The sequence below is a fragment of the Dendronephthya gigantea genome, unplaced genomic scaffold (assembly GCF_004324835.1).
Source record: "Dendronephthya gigantea isolate DGI-Jeju-01 unplaced genomic scaffold, DenGig_1.0 000027F, whole genome shotgun sequence".
NCBI classification, from domain to species: Eukaryota; Metazoa; Cnidaria; class Anthozoa; order Malacalcyonacea; family Nephtheidae; genus Dendronephthya; species Dendronephthya gigantea.
In genome coordinates, this window is record NW_021163037.1 from 73,596 (window position 1) to 85,513 (window position 11,918).

The 11,918-nt window shown below is 37.1% G+C and overlaps 2 protein-coding genes across 3 annotated transcripts; both read left to right on the forward strand.

Moving 5' to 3' along the window:
* Positions 1–78: 78 nt before the first annotated feature.
* Positions 79–4,927, forward strand: LOC114523333 (CWF19-like protein 2). Of its 2 annotated transcripts, XR_003687006.1 has the most exons (5): positions 79–625; positions 1,056–1,611; positions 2,690–3,836; positions 3,922–4,044; positions 4,472–4,863. XR_003687006.1 is itself a non-coding variant. In XM_028544222.1 (3 exons), exons 1-3 carry the CDS (start codon positions 3,747–3,749, stop codon positions 4,559–4,561), a joined length of 303 nt encoding a protein of 100 aa, XP_028400023.1. In that variant the 5' UTR covers positions 2,982–3,746; the 3' UTR covers positions 4,562–4,927. The 2 variants fall into 2 exon arrangements, 1 of the variants encoding a protein (XP_028400023.1); XM_028544222.1 differs by lacking the exons at positions 79–625; positions 1,056–1,611 and having other exon boundaries at positions 2,982–3,836; positions 4,472–4,927.
* LOC114523327 (CWF19-like protein 2) lies at positions 4,868–11,828 on the forward strand. The gene is made up of 19 exons (XM_028544214.1): positions 4,868–4,948; positions 5,299–5,421; positions 5,504–5,585; positions 5,928–6,040; positions 6,467–6,513; positions 6,690–6,848; positions 6,955–7,067; positions 7,498–7,766; positions 8,105–8,314; positions 8,564–8,638; positions 8,778–8,843; positions 9,014–9,116; positions 9,520–9,614; positions 9,710–9,826; positions 9,997–10,035; positions 10,401–10,517; positions 10,740–10,820; positions 10,900–11,001; positions 11,111–11,828. Exons 2-19 carry the CDS (start codon positions 5,311–5,313, stop codon positions 11,255–11,257), a joined length of 2,046 nt encoding a protein of 681 aa, XP_028400015.1. The 5' UTR covers positions 4,868–4,948; positions 5,299–5,310; the 3' UTR covers positions 11,258–11,828.
* Positions 11,829–11,918: the final 90 nt, after the last annotated feature.

Genomic DNA, 11,918 nt, shown 5'->3' on the forward strand with positions numbered 1-11,918 from the left:
ATCATCATTGGCGAAATAGCCAACTTTTATGCAAAAGTGAAGATTCTAATACAGACCAAAACTTGGTTTCTGTGAAAAGAAATTCGAGTGAGGTTTACTCATCAGAAATACATTTGAGACAGAGCAACTTCTACTTCATAGAAGTTTTAATTACACATATTCCTCAAAGTTCTTTTCATCTCAGGTGGAAAATTCCAAATTCTAAGAACTTTGAAGTAATATCTCACAAATATCTCTATTCTTTCTTAGCAGAATCTCACGGATTTGAGGAATTAATAGAGCATGTGCCATTCACTCGAGCAACACAAAATTACATAACTGGTCATCCCAAACAATCAATTTTATCCACGACTGAAAAATTTCATTCAGGCATTAAATATCTTGAGTGGAATGATGTTAGCTCAGCTCTACCGGTTTGTCCCTATCGCCCAGGTTATGTTGGTAAAAAAGTCGTGAATCAGTACGATATTTTAATGCATTTTGTTAACCCATCATACATGTATCCAGAAATTAAACATGCCATGCTGAAGGAAGGAAAGTGGGACCCATGGTTTCCACTTGAGAAAAAAGACGCATTTGGTATTGTTGCAAAATATCTGAAGAAACTTGGAGATTCATATCCCGGGTAAGTTCATATTAGAGAGTATAGAGACGGAAACTCGGTCAAGATGGGAAACTCGTCTGATGTGAATCCGATCACAGATAGGTTTTCGTCCGAACTTTATTGTCTAACTTTCCCGTCTAACTATATATGCAGACCGGTTGGAACTCGGAAATCCCTTCTGAGGCCGTTGTATAAAACTCTTTAACTACATTTTGCATACAGTTAATTCCTAGTTAACTCATACATACACGACCCTGATTGGCCGATCTTGACAGTTACATGTTTACTAATCTTTTATACAACTGGCCCCTGGATGAGAAACTCATTCTAAATTTAAATCAAGACGGATAAATCAGACGGGTTTCTCAATAAACAACTCGATCAAAGACGAAACCATGGTAAGGGAGATTAACAAATTAATTCATCATACTGTGCAACGAATACTTTGTAGAAAATACAAGTTGAAAAAGATTTTGAGTGTGGAGAAGAAACCAGATTGGCATAAAGAGAACCGAGAGTTTTACAAAGGAACATTAAGACATGGAGATAGATTTTTTCTAGAACTATTGTTGTGGGATAACACAAATGATAAAGAGGTTATCTTATCAGAGTATGTGTACGAATTTAAGAATAACAAAACACTGTGTTACCCTGAAGGCATGCAATGGAACAAAACTGTGCCAGTGTATTTATTGATTTCTGTCCGAAAACAGGCACCGTGGGTGTGGCATTTTATAAAGAATATGGAGCGTCTTTATCAGAGTACTGCCGATGAAAACCTACACGTAATTGTATTTGATTTCAACAGTACAAGTATTGACAGTGAAACTCTATTTCAAAAGAGCTCATTCAAAAACTATAAGGTTTTAAAGTGTTCGAACAGCAGGTTTCATAAGACATATGCCTTGAATAGAGCAGCAGATGCAGTGACAGATCCGAATGCAATTGTTTTCACAGTGGATCTACATCTGGAAATTCCACCGTCATTTGCAAACAGTATCCGCAAAGTAAGTATCCAGTTATTTATCATCGAATGTCAATCATTTATCATGCATGAACGCCAGAGAAAGCTTCGACGTGTGCCTAATTTTTTTATTTTAGCTGAAAATTCTTTTCAAGCAGACTACAAGTAGTCTTTGCGAGCGAACAAAATTTTTCATTCAAATGAGCAAAGATTATCTAATTGAGCATGCAGGTCTATCCTTTGACCGGAACCGTGGTGTCTTTACCTCTCCAAGAGTGCCTCAGACATTCTCAACATAGTGCCCAGATTGAACCTCGACCCTTTCAAATTAAATCGACAAGTACAGTCGTTAGGAGAACGTTAGGAGTCGTTAGGTGAACCGCGAAAGCTGTTAAGACAATTGATACAACTTCACCCAAAAAGAAGTCTCAATAATCTCTCTTTTTATTTATACTGCACCTCTATGTAGCTGGCCTATAGACACGTTAAGTAAAATCGAGCCCAAATACATCAATTGCTCTGCAGATTTTTTTTTCATTTTTTTTTAATTTTTGAACGTATAAGGTAATTTCTTAGAAGTTTGGAGATTAACCCCCTTCAATACCATCCCCGCTACGGTGCATACCTAATTTTAGTGTGCATGCAGTGATAACCAATTTGTGCAGTGATAAAAGTAGAATGTGCAGTGACAAAATGAGAAATGTGCAGTGAGAAATGGTATTTTCTCAACAGATCTCACTCTGCCGAGGTTGATTCATAAGTAGTTGTTCCCCAAAATGCTGGAAATCAAGTCATAGGAACTCAAAAATACAGAAAATTTTCTGCAAGAGGTCCTGTGGACCCCCTACAGTTCCCCTATCTTTAAATTACCAATTTTCAGTTAGGACCATTTTAGTCATGCCCCTCTCCACTATACTATTATGATGATATCTGCAGTCATCTTAAAATTAGCTATGCTACCGTTGCAACGATGACTTTCTGTTCATACCAACGCTTCTAGAAACTGTTGGTTTATCCGTACGAGCCTTTGTATCATGCTAGAAATAGTTTGTGATAGCCACCTATTAATCAATGTTTAATGTTCAGTGTTCACGCAATCTGACACAACTAATTTATTTCAGCATTGCATTAAAGGTAAAATGGTTTTCACCCCCATCCTAGCAAGGCTGTCATGTGGTGCTTCACCACGATACTTGCATGGAGCTTGGGATCCCTGGGGATACGGAATGTTTGGTGCATACAAGACAGATTGGAAGACCTTTGATGGATTTGATGAGGTGAAGTTTACCACACGGTGGGGTGGAGAAGACTGGGATCTTGTAGAACGAGCATATAATGTCGGATTGGAATTCGAACGAATAAAAATTCCAGATTTTTATCATTATGAACACCCCAGAGTTGGAATGTGGGCATAACAATGGTACATTCTAAATCTATAATTGAAAGAAATTATTGCACATCCTAAGATAGCGTAGTTACTTAATTTTGATTACGGATCAGGGATCGACAGCACCTTATATTTCTCATAGACAGATAAAAAAGTTTACACACCTAGATTTGAAGTTAGTTAAAGCCTGGTTCTCATGACGGTCAGCGATGAATGCATCGCCGTCGCCGACTGTCTGTATGACATATGAAAGTCTAATTCAAAAGCAATTTTACTTGTTTTGAATTTGACACATTTATAAAGCGTATGCATATAACTCGTTAACTTACGCAACAACTAGGAACTAGCCTTAAATTCTTTCTTTTGAACTTTTTGTTTTAAGCATGCAAATAGTTCTAATTTCCATCCAATCAAAAGCAATAAGAAGCATTCTTTGTGAATGGCAAACATTTAGGTCGTGTTTACCCGTTTATACCAGATTACTATCGGATTTGTTTAGCTCGTGAGAATGCAATGCATTAATTTTTGTTTAGCTCGTGAGAATGCAATGCACTTGTTTAGCTCGTGAGAATGTGTGACAAGTTTTCAAGAGAGTTGAGACAGAATTCGAAACAAGTGACAACCTAGGTTGGTTCTATTATGAAATAATGATGATTTACCATATGATCCGATCAGCATTACTGACATTAGCATTCAGCACAAGACTGACAAGAGTAATCAAAGTATTTGCATTAATTTCAAGTGTTTGAAATAAAATTTACTTTGATGAAAGTGGAAACATCAAAACAAATATGGCGGATTTGGTAAATTTTGTTTCTAAGTCGGACTTGGACGCAAGAAAAGCGCAGCGTCGCGAAGAAAGAAAAGCAGTGCTTCTTAAAGTAAGTTACTTTGCTTTACAGGACCCTATAATTTGCGATTTACTACTTAGGCTCTGCATACTTAGGTTGTATCACCTTTATAAAGGCAAAGGAGCAGTATGAAAGAAGAGAACGAGATTTGGAGGAAAGAAAGAAGAAGGGTGAAGATGTCTGGATGTTACCATCAGTTGATAGTCGACTTTCTCCCAAAAACAGTGACGAGGATGAGGTAGTGCAGGCATTAACATAACTACCAAATAACTACCCATAACTACCAACTGCAAAGAATGATGGAACTACTGTATATTTTCTTCTTCTTCTACATGAAAAAGCTCATGTATTAAATGTCATTGACATTTTTTCATTTCATGCACATCATATATACCTCTCTCCAATAAACAGCCTTCGACTCAATGGAGTCTTAAACAAATAAGCTTTCTGGAGCAAAATTGAGAGAATACGGTAGAATAGATCTTTCTCATAATGATGACAAACATGAAAAGTCTGATATTACACAAAGTTTGATTAGACTTTTTGTAGCATCAGGATTTACAGATTTAACAATTTAACATCCTTATGAGTTAATGAGAAAGTTGTAGCTATTGTAGTTATCAATCAATTCATATCACAATATATCATTATGAATTCCTAACTAGCATGTAAAAAAGAAGAAACACAAGCAAGATAAGAAGAAAAAGAAAAAGAAAAAACGACAAAAAGTATTATCAAATACTATGTATATATGAGTTTTCTACTGTCTATTTTCTATTATTGGCCAATAAAAATGCATATAATAATTACAGTTACAATGTGAATAAAAGCCTATAATACGATATGGGCACAAAAGGGTTAGTAGAGTACAGCACTTTAGGGTGGATAGGTAAGAATTATGACACAAATTTATAGCAGGTTTTACCTAAGAATAAAAAAGGATGACAAAAATGGGTGTAAGTAATAAATTTTTGTTAAATTGCTGTAGATTTGTGTCCTACTTCATAATGTGGCTGATCTGGGGTATTTGTTCTGAAGTAACTGTTATATTTTAGAGTAGTTCAGAGGAGGATGAATGGGTGGAGAGAAATAATTCCTCAGATGATGCAACATTAGAGAAAAATGCAAAAAATACTCCTCAGGTATGGTATACAACATTTCCAGTTGTAAGTTTGTCAGTTATGTCATTGGAAGTGTTTGTGTCAAGTTACACATAATTATAGTCTGTGACATCCAAATTTATACATGCTGAAATGCTTTGCTTGGAACAGAATTGTTTTAGTTAAATTGTGATCTTTTGTGCATAACTAATTTTTCAAAAACAAAAAGGAATTAAATTCCGCTTCGCACAGCACTTTCAAAATTCTGCCCAGTAGAAAATATCACCCCAAACTGTAGTACTAGTATCATATGTGCGACACAGACTGCAATATGGTCTGCAAGTCCGGGCTACTTAGGGTTGTATGTTGAAAATTGATTTCAATATTTCTAGCGTGATTCTTGGATGATGTTTCCTATTCCATCAGAAACAAACATGAGAGTAAACACAGTAGAAAGAAAAGAGAAGACTGAAGATAATGATTCATCATTGAAACTTTCGTCCAACAATTCGGAGGTACAACACTTGATTAAGTTTAATTTGGGGAATTACGAGATATTGCACTGATATTCATTTTTCACTGGAATTTATTTTTTAGCTCGGGCAACATCCAAAAGAGCTAAATCCATACTGGAAGAAAGGAGGAGGAGGCTTGCCATCAGAAAAAAATACTGAAAAAGGTAGAATGTACATACGTGAAGGGAAGGCAAAATATTTTTGATAATTAGTCTTCAATGCAAAGCGCACAGTTGTGCCTATTGCCTATTTCATTTCGGGTTTGTGATTGCTTGCTAGTTATTATTCACCAACCAATCACGTTGGTGAATTTGCCCTTAATCCTTTTGGAGCTTACAAAATAATGCGATACTGTACAAAATAAGGATCGGTATTTCGTAGGTGATTTTTTGTATTTTTATATGTAACGTATATCCGCAATACTTATATTGTTGCTGGATATAAGTTGAGAAAATTCGCCGTGCGTTTTATTATTGAAGTATTAGACTAATTTATTTGAAATATAGTGGTTTCCACTGGTGGTAACAGAGCTTGGTTCAAAAGAGCGTACGAGCGAGCCAAACAACAGGCTGAAGACGAAGGTAGATCATTGGAGGATGTTGCTGCAGAAAGATGGGGGGTACATATTGAATTATTATTACAAGAAAACTGGAAACACAACAACCGAATTCACAGAATTTGAGCTTTTCAATTTTACAAGTTTATTACTGTATATATAATCAAAACTCTCATAAATTCGTCTAAATAATTTCCCAATTCCCGTGCACTTTCTATACGCCGGATTACGTATCATTCATCCAAACCAGTGGCGTACGAGACACGATAGTTGAAGAGGGGGGGCACATATTCATATATTCATGTTAACAAACCTGTAAAAACAATATATTTGGAAAGAAATCAATCCCCCCCCTAATTATTGTCTCTCGTACGCCACTGGTCCAAACGGATAATCCGTCTCTAATATATTAGTATGATGTACGACGTCAAATTCTGTTTTCGATCATAATGACCATAAAAAATATATTTTGTATGTATTTGTCCACAGTCTTTGGAGAAGTTGAAATCCCTGGCGAATGGCGAAGTTGTAAACAGGTGACATATATTCTCATATCTTACAATTTTTGATAACGTCATAACACTTACCCTTTACATTTGTAGTTCGTGTATAAACAGACTCCTCAACGTTAAGATATGACCTTACAAACTAAATTTTGCACCACTGCAAAACACAGTTTCAAAAGTTTAACCATGTTTGGGGGGTTATTTAGCCGAGAACGCAAGTCGAATGAAAATCATGAACGACAGGCACAAAGACATCGGAAAGATAACAGAGATGAATTACGTGAAGACGTTAAAAAGGATTCAAGAAGTTCCAGTTCACGTGATAACAGTAAGGATATGTTCAGGAAACCGATGGATGAACAGAGGTGAACAGATTTTTTTATGTCAAACACGTCTTTAATTTTTTCTTCATTCCCTTATCCTAAAATCTTCATTTAATCGTAGTTTTCTTCTTAATACTCTTTTGTTCAGATCGTCCTTGATGAAGTTAATGCGAGCACCCGCGGATGATGACAGCCATACTTCGAGATCACGTGACCGGAAATATGAAGCGTACAGAGAGGAGAGAACTACCAAGCCATCAGGTTATTGATTCAATCATAACATTTTCCTTTTTCTGATTTCATTTCCTACCGCAGTTGCATTTAGTCGTAGTTGTCGCTAGAAGCTTAATTGTAAGTGTAGGGGCATGATTCATTTGTATATTCGTCTTATGCCTGACTAATTTCTTTTGTTAGCTATTGTTTCTACGGTTGTACGAACATGAATATATGAATAAACACCCCCCCCCCTTCAGTTAAGCTTCTAGCGACGGCCCTGTGTCTTGGGTGTTAATGTGTTAGATTATCGGAAGTGTGCAGTCACCAACGGGCCATTTAAATACAGAAAATAGAAAAATATTTAGACAAGGTTATGTATCTTATTAATCTGTTTGGTCCAAATTAATCTGTTTGGTTAACCCAAATTAGTCGAATATTGTTTACCTGTAAAATAAAGCTGGTATTGTGTTGATAGGAAAATGGAGGAAAAACCTGGGAGATGATAAAGAGAAGGAAACAAGTCACAGGGAACATTTGAGGGAAGAAAGAGACATGAAAACAAGTTCTAAACGAAGCAGTCCGAGTTCAGAATCGTCCTCAGACGAAAACGATGGCAAAGAAGACAAAAAAGAAGAGAAAGAAGTAGAGAACGAAGAAAAAGAGGCGATGTCGAAACGTGTAACTGAGGCTGATCTCAATGCTCTCGGAGCGAAACGTTTAAAAGCTGAACTCATGGGAAACGAGGTATGGTAGAAATCTCTAATCTGTATGATAGGTAATTACTCGAGATGCATGACAACCAAGCGAAAACGTGAATAATCGCAGTCTGTGGTCAAAACTTGCAAATATACGAAAACCAACTATGGCTAAAACTGGCAATAGAGTGGAAATAATGTGGTTTTTACCAGATAAACCATCAAATTGAAGGTCAACGCTATTTTGAAATTATATATGGGCCGGCGCCCAGTCTGACATTATGCACATGCCTGCGTGCATACGGGGTATATATATGTTAACGCATTGTTGCCAGAAATAGCTTGATTGAATCACTATTAACGACATTTCTTTGCTAACATCTATAGGAACTTGCAAAAGAGCTTGATGAGAAATTAGAGAGGTTAAGAAAAGTAAAGGAAAAACAAGAACAATCAAGTTCGAAAATCGAGAAAAATGACGAGGGTGATAATGTTGTTGTTTTGACAAGAACAGATCGTGGTGGAAACGTTGTTCCGTTACATGAATCTCGTTCGAGAACAGAGGGAAAAGGAAAACGAAGAAAGCGCCACAAGATGGTAAATCTGTTATTTTGTGTTCCAACATATACAGCTTGCCGAGGTTAAATGGCAGAAAAGAGTATTTTCTTAATATTAGGCCCAGGTCTCCGCTCGACAGTAACACTCACAAAAATTCCGACAAACATTCCTTTGAGTGAGTTATTGCTTGCTTGGTCTCTCTTAGGAAGGCCTGAGCTATGTGTAATGCCACCATACCATTCAGTAGTCAAATCATTTAGTTCATAAGACTTCGTGACATGTTTTCAGGTGTCTACTCATGACGAGGAAGGAAAGCGCAGTCGCTACTTTTGTGACGATGATGATCATGATCTCAAATCTCTGGTGGGTAATTTTTCTGTTGAATTGAACGTTTTTATAGCCACATACCGCCGGGGGTGAAGGGGGGGGGGAGTGAAGTATGGTCGGATGAGGTGCTTGTAATTTCCGTGTGTGTAATAGTTCTTTCCTGTTGGAATATTAGGTTGCCAAAGAAAGGACGAGTACCGCCGAAGACCAGAATGCTACGTATGCTAGACTTGCCCATAAGGTAAATATTGTCGTTTTCATTTGTTGTCTTTGGCTACAGCACTCTTATTATCGACCTCTCAGAGTTCATGAAATCCCGACCATGCAGGATGAAGCGTACGTATTTTCCAAGCGATTGCCTTTTCAATCTAATGCCCCCTTCCCTTTTGCTGAATTATTTGCACATAATAGTTGGGAGGACAGTTTGATTTGGATGACAAGTTTGAATCAGCCGCTGCGAGCAAGTACACTTCTGAGGAGCTTGAAGAGAAGTCTAAACAGAAGGCTATAAGAGGTTTGTTCGGAAAGTGTGCATTTGCAATAGAAGTTAGTCATGACAATCTTGTCAAATGAGACCTCAGTGTCAGTCACAGTGAACCTTTATTGATGGTGAGGTTTTGTACTGTAATATCACAGAATCGTAAGAATGAGCTTACAAGTTGATAAAATCGTGCGATGGATAACCAAGGAATTTGCACTGGATCTCTATTTTTTGTCTTTCTTTGCTTTTCTTTCTTTTTACTCATGAAGTGCAGAGCTCACCGTTTTACCAGTTAAATCGTGTTTGTTAATCTGTAACCACGTTAGGTAACCTATTTATACTCGTGCACCAACGTCCGACGACGTAGTAACCTACTGCAGGGCATGTCTAGATTACCCAGAATCATTAACATCTGACTATTTTATTATTAAAACAGAGCATCAGCGACTCGCTGCCCAAATGGAGAATTGCAAGTTTTGCCTGGATAGTCGAGAGTTGGCGAAACATCTTATCATCGCTATTGGATTGAAAGTATGTTCTAATATTCTCTATATATATATTCTCTAGTAGATGTAATACTGTAATACAGCATTAAATATATACAAACCAACTTATCTCCACCCTAGGTGTACCTTACTCTACCTGTGAATCAATCATTGACCGACGGTCACTGTTTAATAGCTCCCATCATGCACCATACCGCTGGTACGATGGTGGATGAAGATATCTGGAGTGAAATTCAGGTTCGAAGTTATGCTCATATTTGGTTTACAGAATTTATACCATATTATGTATCTATATGTGGAACTTGGGAACTAATTAATTAAATTATGAGTAAACAAAATATTATCATCAGCAAATGGATTTTAGTATTCCATGATCCGCTGAGTAATTTAACTTTTCTGTTTTATAGATTTTTAAGAAAGGCTTGACAAAAATGTTTGAAGAAATGGTAAGTATGAACTCTCCGAGTCTAAGAGCCTTTCGTCTGGAGAGTTAGACTGGTATATAATACTAATGCCGCGGTTTTCCACTAGGCGAAAAGTTTTCGATCGAACGAAATTTTTCGCTCGATCTTCTTTTCAATTGTGAGAAATCGACCGTGGCAGATGCCCTTGACCGGTCACAACTGAAAAGAAAATCGAGCGAAAAATATCGCCTAGTGGAAAACCGGCTTTACTTGAACCGAAACGCCGAAAATTTCGTGATCTATTCAGGCATTTGGACAGTTTTGCTGTCGAGTGCTGTTTTTTACAGTCGATTTGATTTAGAATGACCCATACCTATAGCTCTAAGTTGAGCTGCTTTTACGTTTAGGGAAAAGATGTAGTATTTATGGAGATGAACAGAAGTTTGCACAGAAAACGTCACATGATGATTGAGTGTGTTCCAGTTGATAAAGAAGTTGGTGATATGGCACCGATTTATTTCAAAGTACGGTGAAATACATCACATGATTTTCCTGCTGCCACACAGCACATGAACTCCTAGTTATAAAGTCTGATTCTGTCTGCTAACGTGAGGCCCGAGTTCGCGGATCCGACCAGAGCCATATTTTAGCGGCTTCAATTTTTGTTTTAACCACTGGAAAAAGGAATCTAACTGCATGATCTTCACTAGCATTCATAGCTAAAAGATTCGAAAATTTTTATTTAGAAAGCGATACAGGAATCAGATTCGGAGTGGGCGCAAAACAAAAAACTGATTGATACAAGAAAGAAGAGTTTCCGTTCGTCGGTAAGCTTATCGATCCACAGTGATCTATTTTAGCCATTTGTAGGTTTTTTTTCAGTTCTGTATTTCTTGTCGTACTCAGATTCCAAAAGGCCTGCCGTATTTTGCTGTTGAATTTGGACTGGACGGAGGGTTTGCGCACGTGATAGAAAATGAAGAATTGATACCTCCTTATTTTGGCAAGGTACTGTACCGTATGAGATATGCTTGTGTATTTTTGAAGACATGCATTTAAGTCTTACTTACTATATTTGATGTTTTCAACTTCGTAAATCAGCAACTTGACATTTTAGGAAATTGTTGGTGGTATGTTGGAATTAGAACCGTTCATTTGGAAGAAACCAAGAAAAGAGAATTTTCAAACTCAAAAGAAGAAGGTTTTACAGTTTGCTGAGTGGTGGAAACCATTTGACTGGACACAAAAAATACAGAAAAAGTAAAGTTAGCTTTGGGATTCCAAGTTGATTTCAAATAAAGCTGGGAAATAACAACCCACAACTGAGAACTCGAACTTCGAGCTCATTGATGCGAGTTGAAGGATACAAGGTAGAGTCTGAAGAATGTTCTTTCATTTGGCCTAATTCCATTTACCAGTTTCGCAACTCTTGTTGTAGTCTGATATAGAAGATCGCGTTTGAACGATTTTTCCGCGGTGTAAGAAAAACACTCCTACAGGAGGTGTAGGATAGTGTGCGAGCTACTACCCTTGTTGTGCATCACGAAACGGACTCGTGCTTATTACTGGAAGAAGCCCTCTTATTTTATATTTGTCTGCGAAAATGATGTGCATATGTTCTTCTTGCATATGTGTGCATTCAATTCAATTCTTGCATATGTGTGCATATGCAAGAATTTAGTTTGGGACCATTCCGCTTGAATTGAGCCATACAATGATGCACCGAAAATGACCCACACGATGAACATTTGGTGACAAAAAATGTGAATGGAATTACGTTTAGCAAAAAATAATATTCAGTCACGTAATTTGTAAAGGAAAGGAAAATCTTTTGTTACATAATGTATAACACCCGCCGTAGTCCTATATAAACACATATTTCTAAATTCTAACAAAATGTATTTATGCTGCTATCTCAAGCAACA